General features: G+C 30.8%; 1 protein-coding gene across 1 annotated transcript in view; it reads right to left on the minus strand.

Moving 5' to 3' along the window:
- LOC143206600 (lachesin) overlaps positions 1 to 19,265 on the minus strand; it is a 251,602-nt gene that overhangs the window by 207,268 nt on the left and 25,069 nt on the right. The window contains exon 3 of the mRNA XM_076419216.1: positions 7,182 to 7,282. Coding sequence (XP_076275331.1) covers positions 7,182 to 7,282 — 101 coding nt within the window. The remainder of the gene's footprint in view (positions 1 to 7,181; positions 7,283 to 19,265) is intronic.

Consider the following 19,265-nt stretch of genomic DNA (forward strand, 5'->3'; position numbering starts at 1 on the left):
TTACAATACATCTGTAATTATCATTAACACATAGTAATAACACTTCACTTTCAATTACACGTTATCAAATCAATATTCCTGCAAAATATATAAAAAAATACCTACATTTGGATGAAAAATAAATAGTGGTCAAGTATTAAACGGCCAGTGCAGTTAGTCACAAAATAAGATTTCGAACATACCAGTAAATATTTGGCAACCAATAGTCATCATAGAGTATTACATACTTTGTATTAACTTAATACAAAGAATTTCAGAATTGTTTTGCGTGGTCTCAGCAGGAAGGAGCTGAGAACGTCATTTCGCCGAATTTCATTGGTTAGTTTAAATTATCATTACAGGCACCTGTAAAGAAGATATTTTAATAGGAAAGCGACGACTTCATGCGCATCACGTCACCAACCTCTGACGTCACAATTTATTGAAGAATTAAATTTGAAATACAACCTAAATGTAATTTTTCAAAATAATTGATTGAAATAAAACTCTGTATAAATACAAATATTACAAAATATCATAAAGCTAAAATATAAGTATGTAATGAACAAATATAATGAACATAAATATATAAATAAAAAATAATTAAATGTGCATTTAAGAAAGGCCGCAATATAATTGAATATATAAGATATGTCCCGTCCTGAGCCTTGATCCAAAATTTTAATTATAATTATCTTATATATATATATATATATATATATATATATATATATATATATATATATATATAATACCTATATATATTTAGTAATATAATATAATATAATATATATATATATATATATATATATATATATATATATATATATATATATATATATATATATATAATATACCGTATTACGAGCTTTTATTGTCGAATATTACTGTTACTATATATTAATTATTAGTACATTAAAGAATATATTGTTGCAAAAAAAACCAATAACAACCATATACAAAACAGTCCTCTTGCATGACAACGCTCTACCATCTGTTGCTATTTTTGTGAAGGATAATTAGATATAATTAGATTATAAATTTACGTTTCAGTTTATAAATTCTGAAAAAGTGTAAAAATAGATCTATGGATGAAATAGTAGCATCTAACATCGTTATTTCGACACGGTGTCGCCACGAAGGAGGGAAAATTTAGGGAATCATGGATATATTCTTGTTACAGCGCTTTGTACCAATATTTCAAAGATGAGCACGAGCGAGTTAGTCCTTCTTACTTTTTATTAAATTTTTATAGTATAACTAATCAAGTTTATTCTACCATAACAAAAAAATAAGACAAATATAGTTACACTGATTAAGAAATCAACATTGTCTCCCTGCCCAAGAGTACAGTACAAAACAGTGATATCTAGAGTAAGGCGTACTGAGATCCACAGTGGCAATTGTAATCAGAATAAAAATACGTAACTAAATTTCTTATACTTTCATAGAGATAGCGAGGTATTTGTGTATAAGTTAATTCTTAGGTCTATATGGACACATGATATCGAACTGTTGGATAATACTCGCAAATCCAATATAGCCATCCTTCAGAAATTCTAAAATAGAGTGCTGCGTGCCATCGTTGACATCCCATATTACACCAGTCACAAACTAATTCGGCCCGATATCCCATTGGAAACTATAACATGTGTGATCCAAAATACCAGTGTAAAGTACTTGGAAAGTGTGTGAGTGCACCTGAATGCACTTGCAAAACACTGAAATGCGCTTGATATCAATAGAATGCGTAGGCTAAAATGTTTACTAGCATCCGACCTAATTAAGAGACATAAACAAGAAACATAGAATAGAAAACTTTATAAAAAATAATCTTAATATTCACTATTTGTAAAAACGCATGTTCAGTTTGTGTTCCAAAATTTAAAAACTAGTGATACAAGTTATACGTACGAGTAAATGTATTTATACGCATATCGTTACACAAATGTGCATTTTTTTAATTTTTAACAAGAATACAAAAAAAAGAAGATCCCTCTTTTTTTCATTTAAAAATATCATTTTTGAGGATCAGAACCCAATAAAACGCCTTATTACAAAATCAAACGTGTTAGAGATTTTCACAGTCTAAAGAAATTAAATTAAATCAACGTCTCTTAAAAATTTGTTGACATAATTTTGACAGTTCCTTGCCGCTATTATTTTATTGTTTATTATGAATAATTCTCGCTGACTCAAACTGTTTACGAAAAGCGTTATATAAATATTAAACGTTATTAACTCTCTATGTTGAGCACAGTCAGGAGATCAAACAAATCGAAGCAGACTTTATGGGTCAGTGAACTCATTTCAGATATTAATGTTAAAGATAAGGACTATTTCGAAGTAGAAGAAATAAATTATACAAAATAATAGCGGTACAAATAGAAGACCCTTATTTTTAAAAAATACGTAAATCAAAAAAAATGCCTCCAAATTACGAAAGGCTAGTCGATATATCAAAGCAGTACATTTGATTACAATTGCAGTTACGAATTAGACACATCCTAACAAGTCGGATATATGAACAATAAATATAACCTAACCAGTGCTACTTGGGGTAAGTATTGATTTTTTTATATTAATTGAAAACAAAAATTAAAAACTAGTAACCATATATGGTAGTATTACTGCGTATCAGTGAAAAAATGAGCCGGGAATAATTCCACAGCTCCAACTGAAGTGATTTCTGAATGAAATATAAAGAACGTACTACAGTAGTTACAAGATGCGGAATTAGAATATTATTGCAGTTAATCTCAGCAACAAATTTTCCACTAATAATAGCTTGCTAAACAAATTTTTTCCCATTGATTAAAATCTTTGTGAAAGGTTTAAAATAATGACATTTGCTACATAGCAAAAAATACTAAAATGACAGAAAAAAAGCAAGTTTTGTCGCATTTCTACATCTTCGATGAATCAAAATATTCATTGTGCGAAGGTCTTGTATATATGAAAGGACTAACTCAGCTTCTGCGTTTAAGTAGGACATTAAACGGATAACGGTCACTATATCAAAAAACGCTTAAGTTAACCTATTATATGACAATGTCCGTCTGCATGTGGCTCGGGAGATTAAAACTTATCTTGAAACGCGAAATTAGGACATTCAGACCCACTCGCCTTATTCTCCAGATATCGCTCACTTGTATTATCATCTCTTCCGGTCAGTAACACTAGGCCTGGCTGAACAGCATATTCGTTACATTTCAATATACCAAAAAATTGCGTGGATTTTTTAAATAATTTCCGAAGAAAACTAATTTTATCGATGCAAAATCTGAATGTTACAGACAGTGGTGAAACGGTTAGGAACCTCATCATTGCGAACCCGTTCGCAATTGTAATAACTGTTCAACTATATAGAATGTTGTATATAACTTATTATAATCCCAACCGAAATACTTTATACCAACTGCATAGGGATAAAAACTAGCACTAACTATTTAGTCATGATATTTAGCAGTTACATTAACAAATCATCGTCTTTTGTATTTTACGCCTGTTGCTCTGGAAATATTTTGACTACAGCTGCTATACTAGCATGTTGCAGGCTCGTTAAAATGTGCAATTTACATTCATATTTATGGCCGTAAACAAATGATGCCATTATTTCGGATTATCTAAACAAGAATCCGCAAAATGTATTCTGACAGCGTTCCGCAGAGATACCGTTTAATTAATGGCAGATGAACAAAAGCTCATTTAGAAAATTGAATAATTTTTAAATTAGTCCCAGTGCTCCCGCATGACCACTGAGGAAGTATTAAATCAGCTTAAAAGTGCTGAAATACAGAGACTGGAAATTATTTAAAAAATGTAAACAGTGCCTTTACGCAATTTCTTTCATTATAATATATTAACAAATTTAAGAGTTTACAATCACAATATCAGTTATAATTTATTTTATGTTTTGACGTTTTCGTAAACGATTAAACAAAGATTAAATAATTATCTCAAAAATGATGTATATTAATAATCCTTCATTTGTTGTAACTCATTGTACTATCTTTAAAGACTTCTTTTAAGTACAGTTTAAGACCTTTTGAAGTAACATAATAGCTTTTTTTTTGTTTCAGATTTTTTTCCTTTCATAAAATATAACTTATATGTATGTTCAAAAATATCCGTCATATGATAAAGAAAGTTATTAGTTACTTCTGGATAATATATATAACATAATGTTAGTTGATATTGTACCAATCACGAATTTATTTATTTTTAAAAATGTCAAAATTTGCAGTGGACTGTTTACATATTGTAGTACTTTTTTTAAATGAGAAAAAAACGAATGTATAAGGCGTGAAGACGGAAGCATTGTAGGATGAAGATTGCCAACGTCCAAAGAGAATCAAGCAACATGTGAACAGCAATACACTAAATTTATTAAATTTATTATCAGATATGACAATCTCTGTTCATATAGGGAACCAGCTAAAAGGTACTTGGAATCATTTAATTGTGATATTTTCCTATGTATTTACTAGTTATGGCTTTTTAAGGTAAACATTGATTTATTGTTGTTAATCAACGTTAAGTAACCTTCTGCGTATTATAGAAGAAATATATTATTAATATAAGCATAGTAAGTAAAATTTGGTGTAAAACATATTGAGAAGATTTTTCTGTAAGTTTTTAGTAGTATATTGAGCTATCATATAAAATATCCTGTGGAGAAAACTCAATTTATCAAAGAGTACTTGTTAACTTTTCTGTTTCAAACAAAATTTTATAACATTTTTGGAGTACATTCAGATGCTCATGAAAAATTTCTCCAAATCACTCAATCTTTGCTGTTACACTTGGTGCTACTTATTTTTTATTTAGCAATATTTAATCCTTTATCCTTCAATCCACAGAGGATGCATAATTATGTTATGAGTAGAAGTAGCGGTCAATTTTATTTTGAAAATAATAAATGAGTCATAAAATGTGTAAAACTAAATACTCAAAATCGGTTTTGAAAATAGTTTTGGAAATAGTAAGTCCAAGAGATGTTTGCAATATCACATAAAATAAATATATAAAATATAAAAACGTATTATCCGATAAATATATTTAACAAGCTCTGCAATTTTCTAGAAATACAGACAATTAATTATATTATCTATTAATTAATTAAATTGTTTGTCCTTAGAGTATCAAAAATATTATATCCATATTAGAATTGAGGAATATACGAAGGAAAACTAAATTTCAACTACCAAATATAAACTGATAAATATAGTTAGTTTACTCTACCAAACCTATTTAGTAATGTCGATGATGGCAACTTACTATACGTTCTTTTCTGCTAATCCTAAAATTTCAGGTGTATTAAATTACTCGCATTATCATTTCGTTTTGCATTATGGCAATTAAAGTTGTAAATAAATTATAATCTTCAGATGCCTGAGGGGTGCCCTCTAATTCGATTTGAAAGCTTTTAAGTGTTTAAAAATTCAATTTGCTCGCAAATGGAACGGCGAAAAAGTGACTGCTGACGCTTTTTATTATATTTAAGAGATGCAATTCTATATTTCTCATGAATTTTTTTCGCTTTTCAACAAAAAATCCGTCGTGATTAACATGAATATATAAATTGGGATGATGCTGCAAGACATTTCAGTTTCAATATATACATATTTAATTAATATCTCAGTCAATGCCCAACTCTAACATAACAACTAAACAAAACAGCATATTCTTGTCTCTTACTGACCTGATTGTTTTATACGATATATAAACGGGAGCACTGATTGTTTGTCAAAGTAAGTTTTCAAGGTAACATATTAAGTGAGGTCTTACGGATAAGAATGAATAAGCATAGTACCAGACAGTGTGACTTAGCATAAGTAAACATAATATTCAACGGGGAAAATGAGATGTATCAATCTAAACAAGTTTTAAAATCATTGGTTTTGGCATACCTTTAGATTTATTAACAATTCTCGATTCAGCTAAGTCTTTTTCATTTGAAGGAATATTCTGATGAAGCACTCAGAACCAATTTTAGAAACTTATGGCGATGTTGCTTTGTCAACATCTAATTATTGGTTTTGGGTTCAATGGTTTAAAATTGGTAATTATGAGATATTATAAAGAAAAGCTTCGATAACCATAATAAGCTTTGGCCACAGTGAATGTGTCCATAATAGTGTAAGTTTTGTTTAGTTAGCATTTGACGAATCAACTATTGTTGCCTAAATAAGAAAAAATGTCGGAGAAAAAAAATTCTGTGGCGTATTGAACTGGCGATGAAAAATGGACGTACTACAAGAGCCCCAATAACAAGAGGTGCCGGCTAGGTTAGCGCAGCGGTGGATTGGTGGCGGAAGGCTGGATGGATTGGAAGTATATTCTGGGATGATTTCTAAGTCGCTAGTCGGTAGTATTATGCGGCGGACCGTGGTTCGGAATCCACGTTAAATTGTATGTTCAGTCCAGATAAACCCTCATTGGTAAAAAATATACTTCAAAATATATATAAAAAAAGAGCAAAAGGTTATGGGTTAGCTCAGGAATACCATCTACATAGACACCAAAGTCTTCCTGTGCATAAGATGGGATCAGCACGGTGTATTTTATTATGAGCTGTCAAATCCAAATGAAACTATTAGTGATAGATGTTCCAATTAATTTTGAAATATGCTGTTTAAAATACTACAATAATTTATCCTTTAGCATATTAATTGAAATAACGTTAATTTGATACATGCGGGAGGGTGCGTTTTCTTGGTAAATTTTATACAAATTAGATATTTGTTTGTTAACTATTCTTGTTTTACAAGTTTGAAAATAATCTAGGGACAAATGTCATTTCAAATATTGGTCAACATTCACATTACAAGAACTGTCTAGTAAGACAACAAGAGCTTATAATAAATATATCTCACTTATGCGATGTTTCAGTAATTGTCAGGTTAAATTAAAATCACAAGCGATCACAAAATGTATTGCGTATTATATTTTGTATTTTCGAAATTGCAAATTGGTAAGTTATAGCTCGATTGGGTTACCATGATTTAATAACCATTGACATTTAACCTGACTGATTGACTGGCTCATTTAATAGTACTTCACCGAAGATACTATATAATTAATTCCTAAACTTGATTAATACGAAAATGGCTCTCAGATTGATTAACTCGTTATCATAATAATCGTTTGTCTATACGGCCGGCTAATTATTTACGAAGACCCGAGAGCCGAAAACTTACCTTGAAATTCCTCAAGTTATCCACCACGCAGGCCAGCAAGGCGTCCCTCCCAACCGTCACGGTTACATTGGGAATGGGTTCCGTGAATCGGGGTAGCGTATCTGTAACAAGGGTCCCTATTAATTTTCCATTGCCACTGTCAAGTCGTCTAACAAGGAAGGGTGTGTATTAATGATGGCGTAGAGAAGGAGTGATTTCGGATCGTCATTAAATTATTCAGCGGCCTAATCTTTTCGAGTTGCCACATCTGAAGCTATTATTTTGAGATGTAAGGAAACATCGACTGAAGACGGCAATGTCGGAATTTATATTTATGTAAATTATATAGAAACATACGGTAATTTTTAAATAAATAACAATTATATTGATATACATATGTCATTATTAGCACCAAAACATCATTTTCATTTTTCATTTATTTATTAGAACCATAGAAAAAATAGAAATTTCACGGTATAGGCGACCTTGAGGAAATGTATTGTTTAGTTCAATCAACGGTAGCGCTGCGATCGCAAATTGTGATTGGCTAGTGTAAATTCCTGGTGCCGCCACTAACATGAAATGTGATTGGTCTACCAAATTGTGTGAAATCAGCATTTTCTATGGGTGTCTATTTTTATGTTTGTTGTTTGTAGGTTATGGTTTCTGTTTAGATCACGAAATTTTCATTTTACGTTGTGCATATTTTCTGTTTTACATTAATTATTATGGAGCAATAATATAAAAATTGATGACAATGCGTCAGTGTAGTAAAAGATGTGGTGTACCTGGGTAAAATTCTACTACGGAAATTAGACATCGTTTCCCAAAGAATGATCTCGCTCCTTTCCAAAAATGGGTTGAACAAGTAAATAGTAGTAAGTTACCTGGATAAACCACAATGCAAATATATCAACGTCATGGTGTTTGTTATGGACATTTTAGTGAAAAATTTAGAATTATCCTTCCTCCACGAACAGGTATTAGGGTAAATGCATATCCATTATTGGTTTTATCAGATCCATATAAAATTATCTATCTACTACATGTCTGTTTATATATTGTTTATTTACAGAAGTTAAAAACCTTATGAAGATGTTAGTAGTAATAAAATTCAATTAATCTACCAAGGTGTTCGTATACTGTCAGTGTGATGTCTCTACATAAGGAAGTCTTACAAGAAGGTAACAATTAATATAACTGGATAATTAGTAGTAATAAATACTACTTTTAATTGTAAAATATCCCTAAAATATTTGCAATACTTTAACTTTTTAGAACAATCAGTGTTCAATCATTTTATAGTAGAGGAATTATATACATAAATTTGATTGCCTTGTTAATAAAATATTTGTTATGGTGCCATCAATAAATTTAATTGCTAGTTTTAGGGGATTTATTACCTTAAAGAAATCTATTTTGTCTAAATTTACAAATTACTACATTTGTTTAACAAATCTTAACCAAGATCGCTTAAAGAATTTTGTTAGATCTATTAGAGGTCGTGGAGGTAGAAACAGCATCCTTCCCCTAGTATGTTCGAGAAATTTTAAAAGGGCTCATCACCTCAATTTTTTCACATCATTCTCCCGGAGAAAATTGTGAAAAAGATGAACATGTTAGAGAACTTATATTCTTTTTTAACGGGAGATCTAGTACCACTTGAGGTTGTTAAATCACCAGTTGAGTCTATATTTTCAGTTCCAGGGAATTTTGCTCTGAAGAAAACGAGTCTAATATTGTATTTTAGTCTTATTTCAGGCTACTTAACAAAACTCCTGAAAAAGAGACAACATGCAATATTGGTCTATATTCTATATTAAGTAGTTCCACAGATTAAATACTCTAAAATCTAAATATTTTTAAAAAACACATAAATTTTTTGTGTTTCAACTATCCAATCCATAATGATTTTCAAGACCAAATTTTAAGTTATTATGAGGTGTGATTGTATTTTTGGTTTAATTAAGTTAATGCAATATCAACAGGGAGGGATTTAAAGTTTACCTTCAATATATCAAGATAAGTTAGAACTCTAATAGATCCCATAAAATTGATGGCACTAAACAAATATGGGAAGGCGTTATAGAAGAATTATAGATATTTTAATTTTGCCTAGAATAGAGTTCTTAATAGTTTCTTTTTTGCTTTTTGTTTATATATATTTATATTATTTACACTTATGTATATTTGTATAAGATTTTATTTTAATAAATTAATTTTAAAATTTAAATTTGATTTTTTACTTAAATACTATTGGCCAATAAATGTGACGTCACAAAATAATCAGGGGAAATGGCAGACCAATCAAAGCAAAGTATTTTCCTTACAGGTTTTTATATAATTATTTTAAACTAACCAATCAAATTCGTGTTGTCAGCGCCGCCAATGATTGGACTAAGCGAAACTTTGCCCCACTACTTACCATTGCAGTTGACATTTAAATAAATTTTTTTCTGAAATAAATTTATTAAATAAAATTCAATTAAATCTAAATATATGTAAAAATAAATAAATATAAATATAATCGATAAAAATAAATATATAATATAAATTTATCTATAAAATATAAATATAACATAAAAATAAATATATTTATAAGATATAAATAGTATATACATATATACAATACCATAAGCAAAAAACTTTGGTTCATTTCAAATCTAAATAATCTCTTCCGTCTTTCTCCTATTCTACCCCAGTATATAGCACACCTTGTTATTTGTAATATTCTATCAGGAAGGAATCGATATTACATTTTTTAAACATATTTCACAAAAATATGTTATATTATCGGCGTGGCAATATCGCGGGATAAAATAAGAGTTTAACATTTAAAGAATAGGTTAAAAGAGCCCTACTACAGTATAATAAAACAATTTTCTGGGGCATAAGATATTGCCTTGACTCGTTTCTAAACCCACTATTCCTTATGTCAGCCATACTGAAAATGGCGGTCCAAATAAATAATTAACAAACATACCACAGAAACGAAGTGAGCGTGAGCCAATCAGATTATCAAATTTCGCGGCTCATAGCGTAGCGATTAAAGCAAGTAATAAGTTAAAAGTAGCGGCATCTACGTGTTGGACATCGCGAAACATTTCCACACAGTTTCCTATAAACTTAAATCTCTATCTCTCTATGACTATAATCTGACTTAACCTACTAACAAACATCTACAAACTGATATATTTTTCTCTGAATCACTTATTGTTGAAACATTTGCAAGATTAGAATATTTCCACATGTAGAAGTCTGGACAGTCCTAGTGTTGTGTGGTTTTGTAGTCTTCTTTGACGCTAATCGGCAAATCCTCTAATAGTGTCCGTAACAATATAAATTTCTAGCTCGCGATGGAAGTCACAAATGTCTACATACCAAGGCGCATTCACAATATATCTCAGCATCTTATTTTAGGACCTCTTGATCACTTGCACATTGTCACTGGCGCTGTCCCACAGCTGAATTCCATAACGCCACATTGGTTTCAGTGTCTACTGGTATAAAATAAGTTTGTTGTAGATTGATAGCTGGGAGTCCCGGCCAAGCAACTAATTTTCCTGAAACGTATTTTGAGTTCTTCCCGTTTCTATTTTATATGTTCCTTCCATCTTACCTTGATATCCATGGTCGTGCCAAGGTAGTTTTCTCTGTCGGCATATAGAACTGGTAAACCGTTAATGTGCGACGTAGCCCTCCTATTTGTGAATTCTCTGTGTGTAAATTTTGCTTCATTTAATTTAATTCGTCATTTTTTAGTCCAGATAGCTACTTCATCAAGATAAGATTGGGGCGTCTGGGTTGAAGTCCCTACACTATCTGCTACTATTAATTGCCGTATCATCAGCAAAGATGGCGTTTTTGTTATATAATATTCTGGAGAGATCAATGATGTAAAGAGGATAAAGCACTGGCCCCATCATACTTCCTTGAGGCACACCAGCCCTTATCGGTTTTATATCAGAGAATATTCCTTTATTTTTAAGACGGAAGCATCGATTAATAAAATAAGATTAAAATAGTAGGTAGAATTGCTTAGGGGTAAGTGACTTTGTTTTATAAGAAGGATTTCATGCCGTGCTCTGTCCAGTCCTGTTTAACATCGAAAAAAACCGCAGAACAAACATCTTTATTTTCTAGAGTTTTTTCAGTCACATCTATAATTCGATGAAATTGGTTAATTGTTGAGTAACCACTTCTGAAACATAATTGGTGAGATAGTATCAGCTTTCTTTCATTGAGAAAAGGTTTGAAGCGTTTCACAATTAACTTAACAAAGAAATAGAGCGGTATGATTCAATTTCACTTAGATTTTTACCATGTTTTGGTATCATTACGACTTCAGTAGACTTCCACGCATCTGGTACATACCTTGATCAAATTCAAACACTAAACACGTTGAATAATTAAACCAGGAGCCTTCTTGGGCGTCTTTTAAGAATCTCTTCCGTAACAAGGCCATAGCATGGTGCTTTTTTGGAATTAAAGCGTTACTTAATTTCCTTCAAAATTTCCCTATAAGTAACCATTACAATTCTCTCAGAATAGTTATTGGATTGAGGTATGGTCTCTATATATATTATCTCGTCGCTTTGGACTGATTTGTATTCGAGATATTCTGCTAATATGATTGTTTTTTTTTATATTATTTCGGTTCCATATCCAATCAGGTTTTCTAATAGGACGTATTTGAGCTATGGAATGTTTAAGAAGTTTAGCAGCACCTTCTAAAGTCATAACATTTTACCAAAAATTTATGGTAATGAAATCTATGAACAGACCTCAATCAATTATTTTCACAAAAAAGAGAGGTCTTGTTGTGATGTTGAAAGTTGAAGTTAAATTAAATAAAACGTGTGGGATTTAAAAAACAAAATGTTTAATTTACTTTAAAAATAGTGACTCGATTGCACAAACGAAACTAACATTTCAATCCTCCTAGGCTACCTAGTGCCATATTAGTCCGATATATAACACCATTCTCCTGAAGAAACGAAGATAAAAACCATAAGGGCCATATACATCCTCTTTTTCCCATCTGAACAACTTAGACTTGTACCTAAATTATTTATTATTATTATCAGTAAATTTGTCCGCCAGTTTATCTTCGATGATCTTCTCAATTACTCTGTTTATACCCAAATTTCCATTGCAAAATAATTTCTGTATAAATTAATTCCAAATTCAAATAATCTGCGGCTCAGATATTATAACCTGCCTTTGGTGGCTGTCTACTCTGAAATCCAAGTCTTTGTCCACGTTCCAGTAAACTGTGTTAGATTCCAGCAACTTTAATCTACCTTAGGTGACTTTATACCATTGACTGCCATGTTTGAGTACAGACTAAAGCTGTACCTCAAAGAACAGATAGCTTATAATTCTAATAGTATTTAGCTAGGGAACTGTATTTTATTAAGGCAAGATTATTTTCACTCCACATCTGGTGACAATTTAGGATTTACAACTTAAACTGTGATACTTTTTCTTCACTTAACTATGCCAATAAATGCTTCAAGTAATTACGAAACGATTTCCAACATAACGTTAACATGTTCTTGATAACTTCTTATTTTCTTGGTCTGTAAGCTGATCGGTTAATGACGGCTAAATTCAGTTAATTGAAAAAAGAGAACATCCTATGATATCCTTGGAATCCGAAGAACTAGGTTAGTTCGAAACTTGTAGGATTTGGTCGCATACAAAATTATTTATTTCATTAGTTCATAATGTCTTAATATGATACAGATTTCTAAAAGCGAAAAGCAAGCCACAACATATATTACAGGAAAATACAACCAAACTTATTCAGCAAACTTCATTTAGAATGATAGTTTCTGTAAGAAGCTTACCATGCCATTATCGACATTCTATCCATGGCAGGCACTCAATTCTTCATTGTTTACTTCTCAATCAATGAACTCAACCATTCTAGCAACCAATGGGCAATGCTTATCTCCACTTTTCCAGAGCAAAATCGATGATCTTCGTCCATGTATTTCCTGAACTGGCTGTTGCTTCTTTCATAAAAACGGTCCTCTCCACCGTAAAAATACCAGCGGAATTTTTTCGCCTTTCATTCAAGATACATATCCAAACTATTTTCTGTCTTTGACCATTGTCTCATCTTAAACAAATTACTTCATATATAATTGAATATCGGATGGAAATATAGAATATAGAATTTGCATCAATCACAAAATTGCAAGGACTTTAAACTCAAGCAGTGTCGAAATCTGGGAGCCATACAGAAAGATTTGCAAAATAATCATTCGATATAGCAGATTTTTCGGATTTTAGATTTTGATTTTCACCCTTTTACCAACAATTATTACTTCGAAAAAAAAAACGCTTTTATAGCTGGAACAACTCGGCCTATTTCTTTAGTCGTGGATGCTATATTCACTGATAAAGATTTTAGATATAAATAAATGTTTTTAATAGATTCTTTTGTTTTTTTAGGTAGAGTTAAACTCTGATTACTCACTTTATATTTTCTGAAGCCGTTCTCTAAATATCATTGATATCATTGTTATCATTGATACCGTGTTTCATAAACATAGAGATGATACGGAAATGTATAGTTTAAATTGAAGAATACTCTCATGATATTTGTATTATTTAAAATCGTTGTAACGAGACTTTTAAATATACAAAACAATCATTGTATTTACGTTACAGATTGGACGGATAAGTACAGAATGCTTCAAAATATTTCTGTAATATCTTCTGTATAATCTTCGATGTACTACACAGTCACTCATAAAACAAAGAAAACGTTTATATGGATTATTCTCTATTATTTACCATATTTACTAACACGTCTATTTATCATTGAATACTAAATTTGATTCTCAACTTTTTTTAACTGGAATACTTTAAGGTTTATCAAAATCAAATGTTATTAGATTGATAAATCGTGGCCATGTATATTGCTTTATTAGCTCTATAACTTTGGATAAAAATGTGTCGCTAACTGAAACCTTATAAAGAATTTATAAAATTGTATTTATACAAATAAAATAAAATACAAATAATATAAAAACTAAATAACCCTTTATAATTGATAATAAAATATTTATCGTTTTGTTATTCTATATTAGTACAAGAGTTCAAATATTTGAATAGTGAAGTTCAATTCCAGTTCATTTCCTTAAAATTTACGCTAATCCTTCCAAAAGAGCAAAGCCAGCTTGTATAAAGGATTTCATTTCGTATAGGGCCCCGACAAAAAAATTGTTTTTTTTTTGGTCGAATGTTCAATGGAAAATAAACGTAGTTTCGGAAAATTATGGAGCCAAATCGAAGAAAATCGAAACCGAGCGGAAAAATTCGTCCATATCCGTGACTGCCAGCGAAATATTGTCGACGTGGGTCAGCATTGTGTATTCAGCCGGTATTGTCCGTTTCCACCATTCCGCTCCTTTTCTTCCACTTCTCCCTTAATCCGATATACCGGCTTTATTATTCGCAATAAAGAGCGCTACTCGTAGCTCTCGGATACGGGCTGTATGCTGACAATAAATCCCGAAAATGAAATTTACCAATAGAACCGTCAATTTATGTAGCGTTTTAAGGTTCAGCTTTCACTTGATAATTAGTAATTAACACAGTATTATTAATTTAATATAGTCGTTCCAAAATTACAGTGAACTCGCATCATTATAGCGCGGAAACTGTTTGTAAATACGTCTTAAAATCACAGTGCGGTCACAAACGGAGACACAGTGCTGTCTGAGGTCTCTGAGTCTCTAACGGCGTCACCCTATAAAATTCGTCTGGTTGTCAAATGTTTCATGTTGTAAAATTTTTCAAAACTTTAATAATAATAATAATAATAATTAAATACAAACCGGAAATGTCGACATGGTGCTTTGCTTGTTTTGATAAATTTCAAATCGCTGCTTAATGTTAGTAATTACTCTTACGCAAAATGATGAATGTCCACATTTAAAATCACACCATATTTTTACTTCATACTTTATTCTGATTAAAAGAGACATAATGCTGAATGAGACCTTCGAACATGTAACCGAATCACCCTATAAAATTCGCCTGGTTGTCAAATGTTTGTAAAATTCTTCAAAAATTTAATAATAATAATAACAATAATTAAAGATAAACCGGAAATGTCGACATGGTGCTTTGCTTGTTTTGATAAATTTCAAATCGCTGCTTAATGTTAGTAATTACTCTTACGCAAAATGATGAATGTCCACATTTAAAATCACACCATATTTTTACTTCATACTTTATTCTGATTAAAAGAGACATAATGCTGAATGAGACCTTCGAACATGTAACCGAATCACCCTATAAAATTCGCCTGGTTGTCAAATGTTTGTAAAATTCTTCAAAAATTTAATAATAATAATAACAATAATTAAAGATAAACCGGAAATGTCGACATGGTGCTTTGCTTGTTTTGATAAATTTCAAATCGCTGCTTAATGTTAGTAATTAATGTCTTACGCAAAATGATGAATGTCCACATTTAAAATCACACCATATTTTTACTTCATACTTTATTCTGATTAAAAGAGACATAATGCTGAATGAGACCTTCGAACATGTAACCGAATCACCCTATAAAATTCGCCTGGTTGTCAAATGTTTGTAAAATTCTTCAAAAATTTAATAATAATAATAACAATAATTAAAGATAAACCGGAAATGTCGACATGGTGCTTTGCTTGTTTTGATAAATTTCAAATCGCTGCTTAATGTTAGTAATTAATGTCTTACGCAAAATGATGAATGTCCACATTTAAAATCACACCATATTTTTACTTCATATTTTATTCTGATTAAAAGGAGACATAATGCTGAATGAGACCTTCGAACATGTAACCGAATCACCCTATAAAATTCGCCTGGTTGTCAAACGTTTGTAAAATTCTTCAAAACATTAATAATAATAATTAGATGTTATAAACCGAAAACGTCGGTTTGGCGCTTTGCTTGTTTTGATAAATTTCAAATTGCCGCTTAATATTATTAATTACTCATACTTAAAATGATGAAGTCAACAAATAGCGAAAATAAGAAGCAGATTGCATCCCTAGTCGGTTACTTCGAACAGGAACGAAATAATAGAGTCAACATCTAAAATCATACAATATTTTTACTTCATGTTTTGTTCTGATTAAAAATAAAAATAAAATTCGCTGGCCAGTCAAAAGTATGTAAAATTCTTCAAAACATTAATAACAATAATAAAAATAACAATTAAAGATAAACCGGAAATGTCGGCTTGGTGCTTTGCTTGTTTTAACAAATTTCCAATCGCTGGTTAATATTAGTAATTACTCTTAATGAAAATGCCGAAGTCAACAATTTTTTTTCATTAACTACATTTTACATTCGACATGCTTAGTGCAATCCTAATTCACAAATTAATTTATTACTACTGTCCTGTTCTACTTGCATTAATATACAAACATGGCGTCTACGGGATTAATACATCACTATGTATTTCCCAAATTAGAATAAAACTAATCTACTTAAGCTAAAGCTCAAAATACACTTATACACTAAACTAGTTCATGTGGTTTGGTTCGCTTCAACTTTCTGATTTCTTGTATGTTGTTTTCAGAGCAATTTTTGAAATTCACAAAGCAATTTCATCATGATGATGGTTGGATCGTTGGTTACAGTTTCCTGTTTGTTTGCGTTAATTTATGCATCACTAAATTTTTGGTCGCATGTTTTTTGTAGTTGAAATTTCTGTTTCTTCAACTGTTTCATTTTCAATGGCAGTATTTTGCAGCTTTGCAGAGTTTTGAGCTTTGTCCAGTTGTCTTAATGAAGAATTGTAAAGCTGTAATTTTATTTGGCTGGAGTTCTTTTATGTTCTTCTGATACACTACACACACTTTATAACTGGAAGGATGTCCTTTTTCGTTGCATAATGCACATATTGCTACGCTTTTAGATGGCATTGATTTTAGAATGATGTAAAAGTAACGATTTTGATATCAATGACAAATAATAGCCAGGAAGACCAAAAATGTACGAAGGCAGCTAATTGTAATATATATTAATGAAAACCTAGCTGAAACTAATAAATAACTTTCGGTATAGTTTATCACGAATTGCTAAACCAGAATGAAACTCTTACTGAACATATTTACATTTAAGGTTTTTTATATGGTTCGGTGAAAGGAGGTCGGTCAAAGTTAAACAGTGGTTGTTTACATGATGTTACCGTTATTTATTGAAGTTATAAAAAAACTGAACTACGGCCAGTGACTGATTGAACGAGTACCCTTCGACAATATACCAGATAAACGTCTCTGGGTTGCCAGATATTCGTTATCGTGTATTAGTGGCGGTATATTTCTGAGTATTTTGCGATGTAAAGTTCGACATGCCTCAAAGTCGCTGGATACTAATATAAATTCAATAAAATGAATGACATATTACAGCAAAAAGCTCAGTCACGAGACGCAATGTTGCATGACAACTCTTGGATACATATTACAGAAGTTTTGAAGGATGCGGTATTATAGAATAGAAGCTTTGTCGAACCCAGCTTACTCACAAGACATAGGCACTTCTAATTATAACTTATTCCCGTCGATGCAGCATAAATCGCCTGGAATAAAGCTTTGAAATGCTGAAGAAATGCGAAAATGAATTGATGATTGGATTTACTGTAAAACCATCATCTTGTTTTCATAAAGTTCTAGAAAATATTTTGACTAACATATTTCGTACCAATTTTTCTCAGTAAACTCTGCTTCAAAATAAAAAAAAAATGATGATGGTATCAAGTTGTTTACGCACAAATAAACTAAAAACTAAAAAAAGGCACAATGAAGAAAATCAATGTTGAAATATTTATAAGTGTTTTACAACATCAACATTTGAATTTGCCTCTGCAAAAGACAATTTATATGAATGAAATATATATCCGCTGTAAGTACTGAAGAATTGTTCAATGGTCGCGTGTCCTACTCCTACGACCATAAATTACAAACGGACAAATAGATTTTGTGCTATGCAAATTTCACCATTTGATATAAATGCAAATGAATTCTAAATCTAATTAGCAAATAAAATCTCGCTTGGGCGTTCCGTTTAAATCCCCAAATAAATTTCCTTAAATGTGTTATTTCTCACCATAACCGCACTATTGAGGATAACCATGATATATCGCTAGAATTATTGCCCAGATTTATTTGCTATTTCTTGTTAACAAGTATCCTCGATGTAGTTCGCACGAATTTATTCTAAAGTTAATAGTAATAATATTAATTTATACGGAGGTTATTTCGCGTGCTTTATAAAAGCGCCCAGCTTCCCTTTTTTACATTTTAACTCCTTGGTCATTCCCACTTTTTTATTACATCTTACAATAAATGTACTTTGTAAAATCTTAATTTACAAACTAATTTATTACTATTGTTCTGTTATATTTACACGAATATACAAGTAAGACGAGTATGTATTTACCAAATTAAAATTAACTTAGATTACTTAAATAATATTGTATTAATGATATTAACACCGTGTGGTTTGGTTTGGTTCAATATTCTACACGTTGTCCAGAGACTGTTTTGCTTCCACGTTACTATGATTTAACAGTATTATTACACTTTTTTTATTCAAATAGAGATAATTATTACGGAGTATATTTATAATAGAACACATTAGTATATAGGATACTATTTAATATCACTACATAGTATAAAACAAAGTCGCCTTTTCTGTCCCTATATCCCTATGTGCGCTTAAATCTTTAAAACTACGCAACGGATTTTGATGCGGTTTTTTTCAATAGATAGAGTGATTCAAGAGGAAGGTTTGCATGTATAATACATGCATAATATACTAAGGCAACATTGCTAATTTTAGAGGTTTCTAACGTGATGTCGTAAATTAACCTATTTTTTTAGGCTTATTTAGCAATTAGCAAAAACGCTGCCTAACCCTACGAGTTAGATCAAATTAATGTACTACAGTATTGTACACCATAAAAAGGTCTACAAAAAAGTCCGCGATGGTATATGTTTATCTTTTAGGGATAACCCACATTAACCATTTTTATTGTTTACTTTTTACGTGAGAAAATGGCTTATTTACGCAGCTATTTTAAGCAAT

The sequence above is a fragment of the Rhynchophorus ferrugineus genome, unplaced genomic scaffold (assembly GCF_030347505.1).
Source record: "Rhynchophorus ferrugineus isolate W39M unplaced genomic scaffold, kcgeb_rfMv2 rfM1, whole genome shotgun sequence".
NCBI lineage: Eukaryota > Metazoa > Arthropoda > Insecta > Coleoptera > Curculionidae > Rhynchophorus > Rhynchophorus ferrugineus.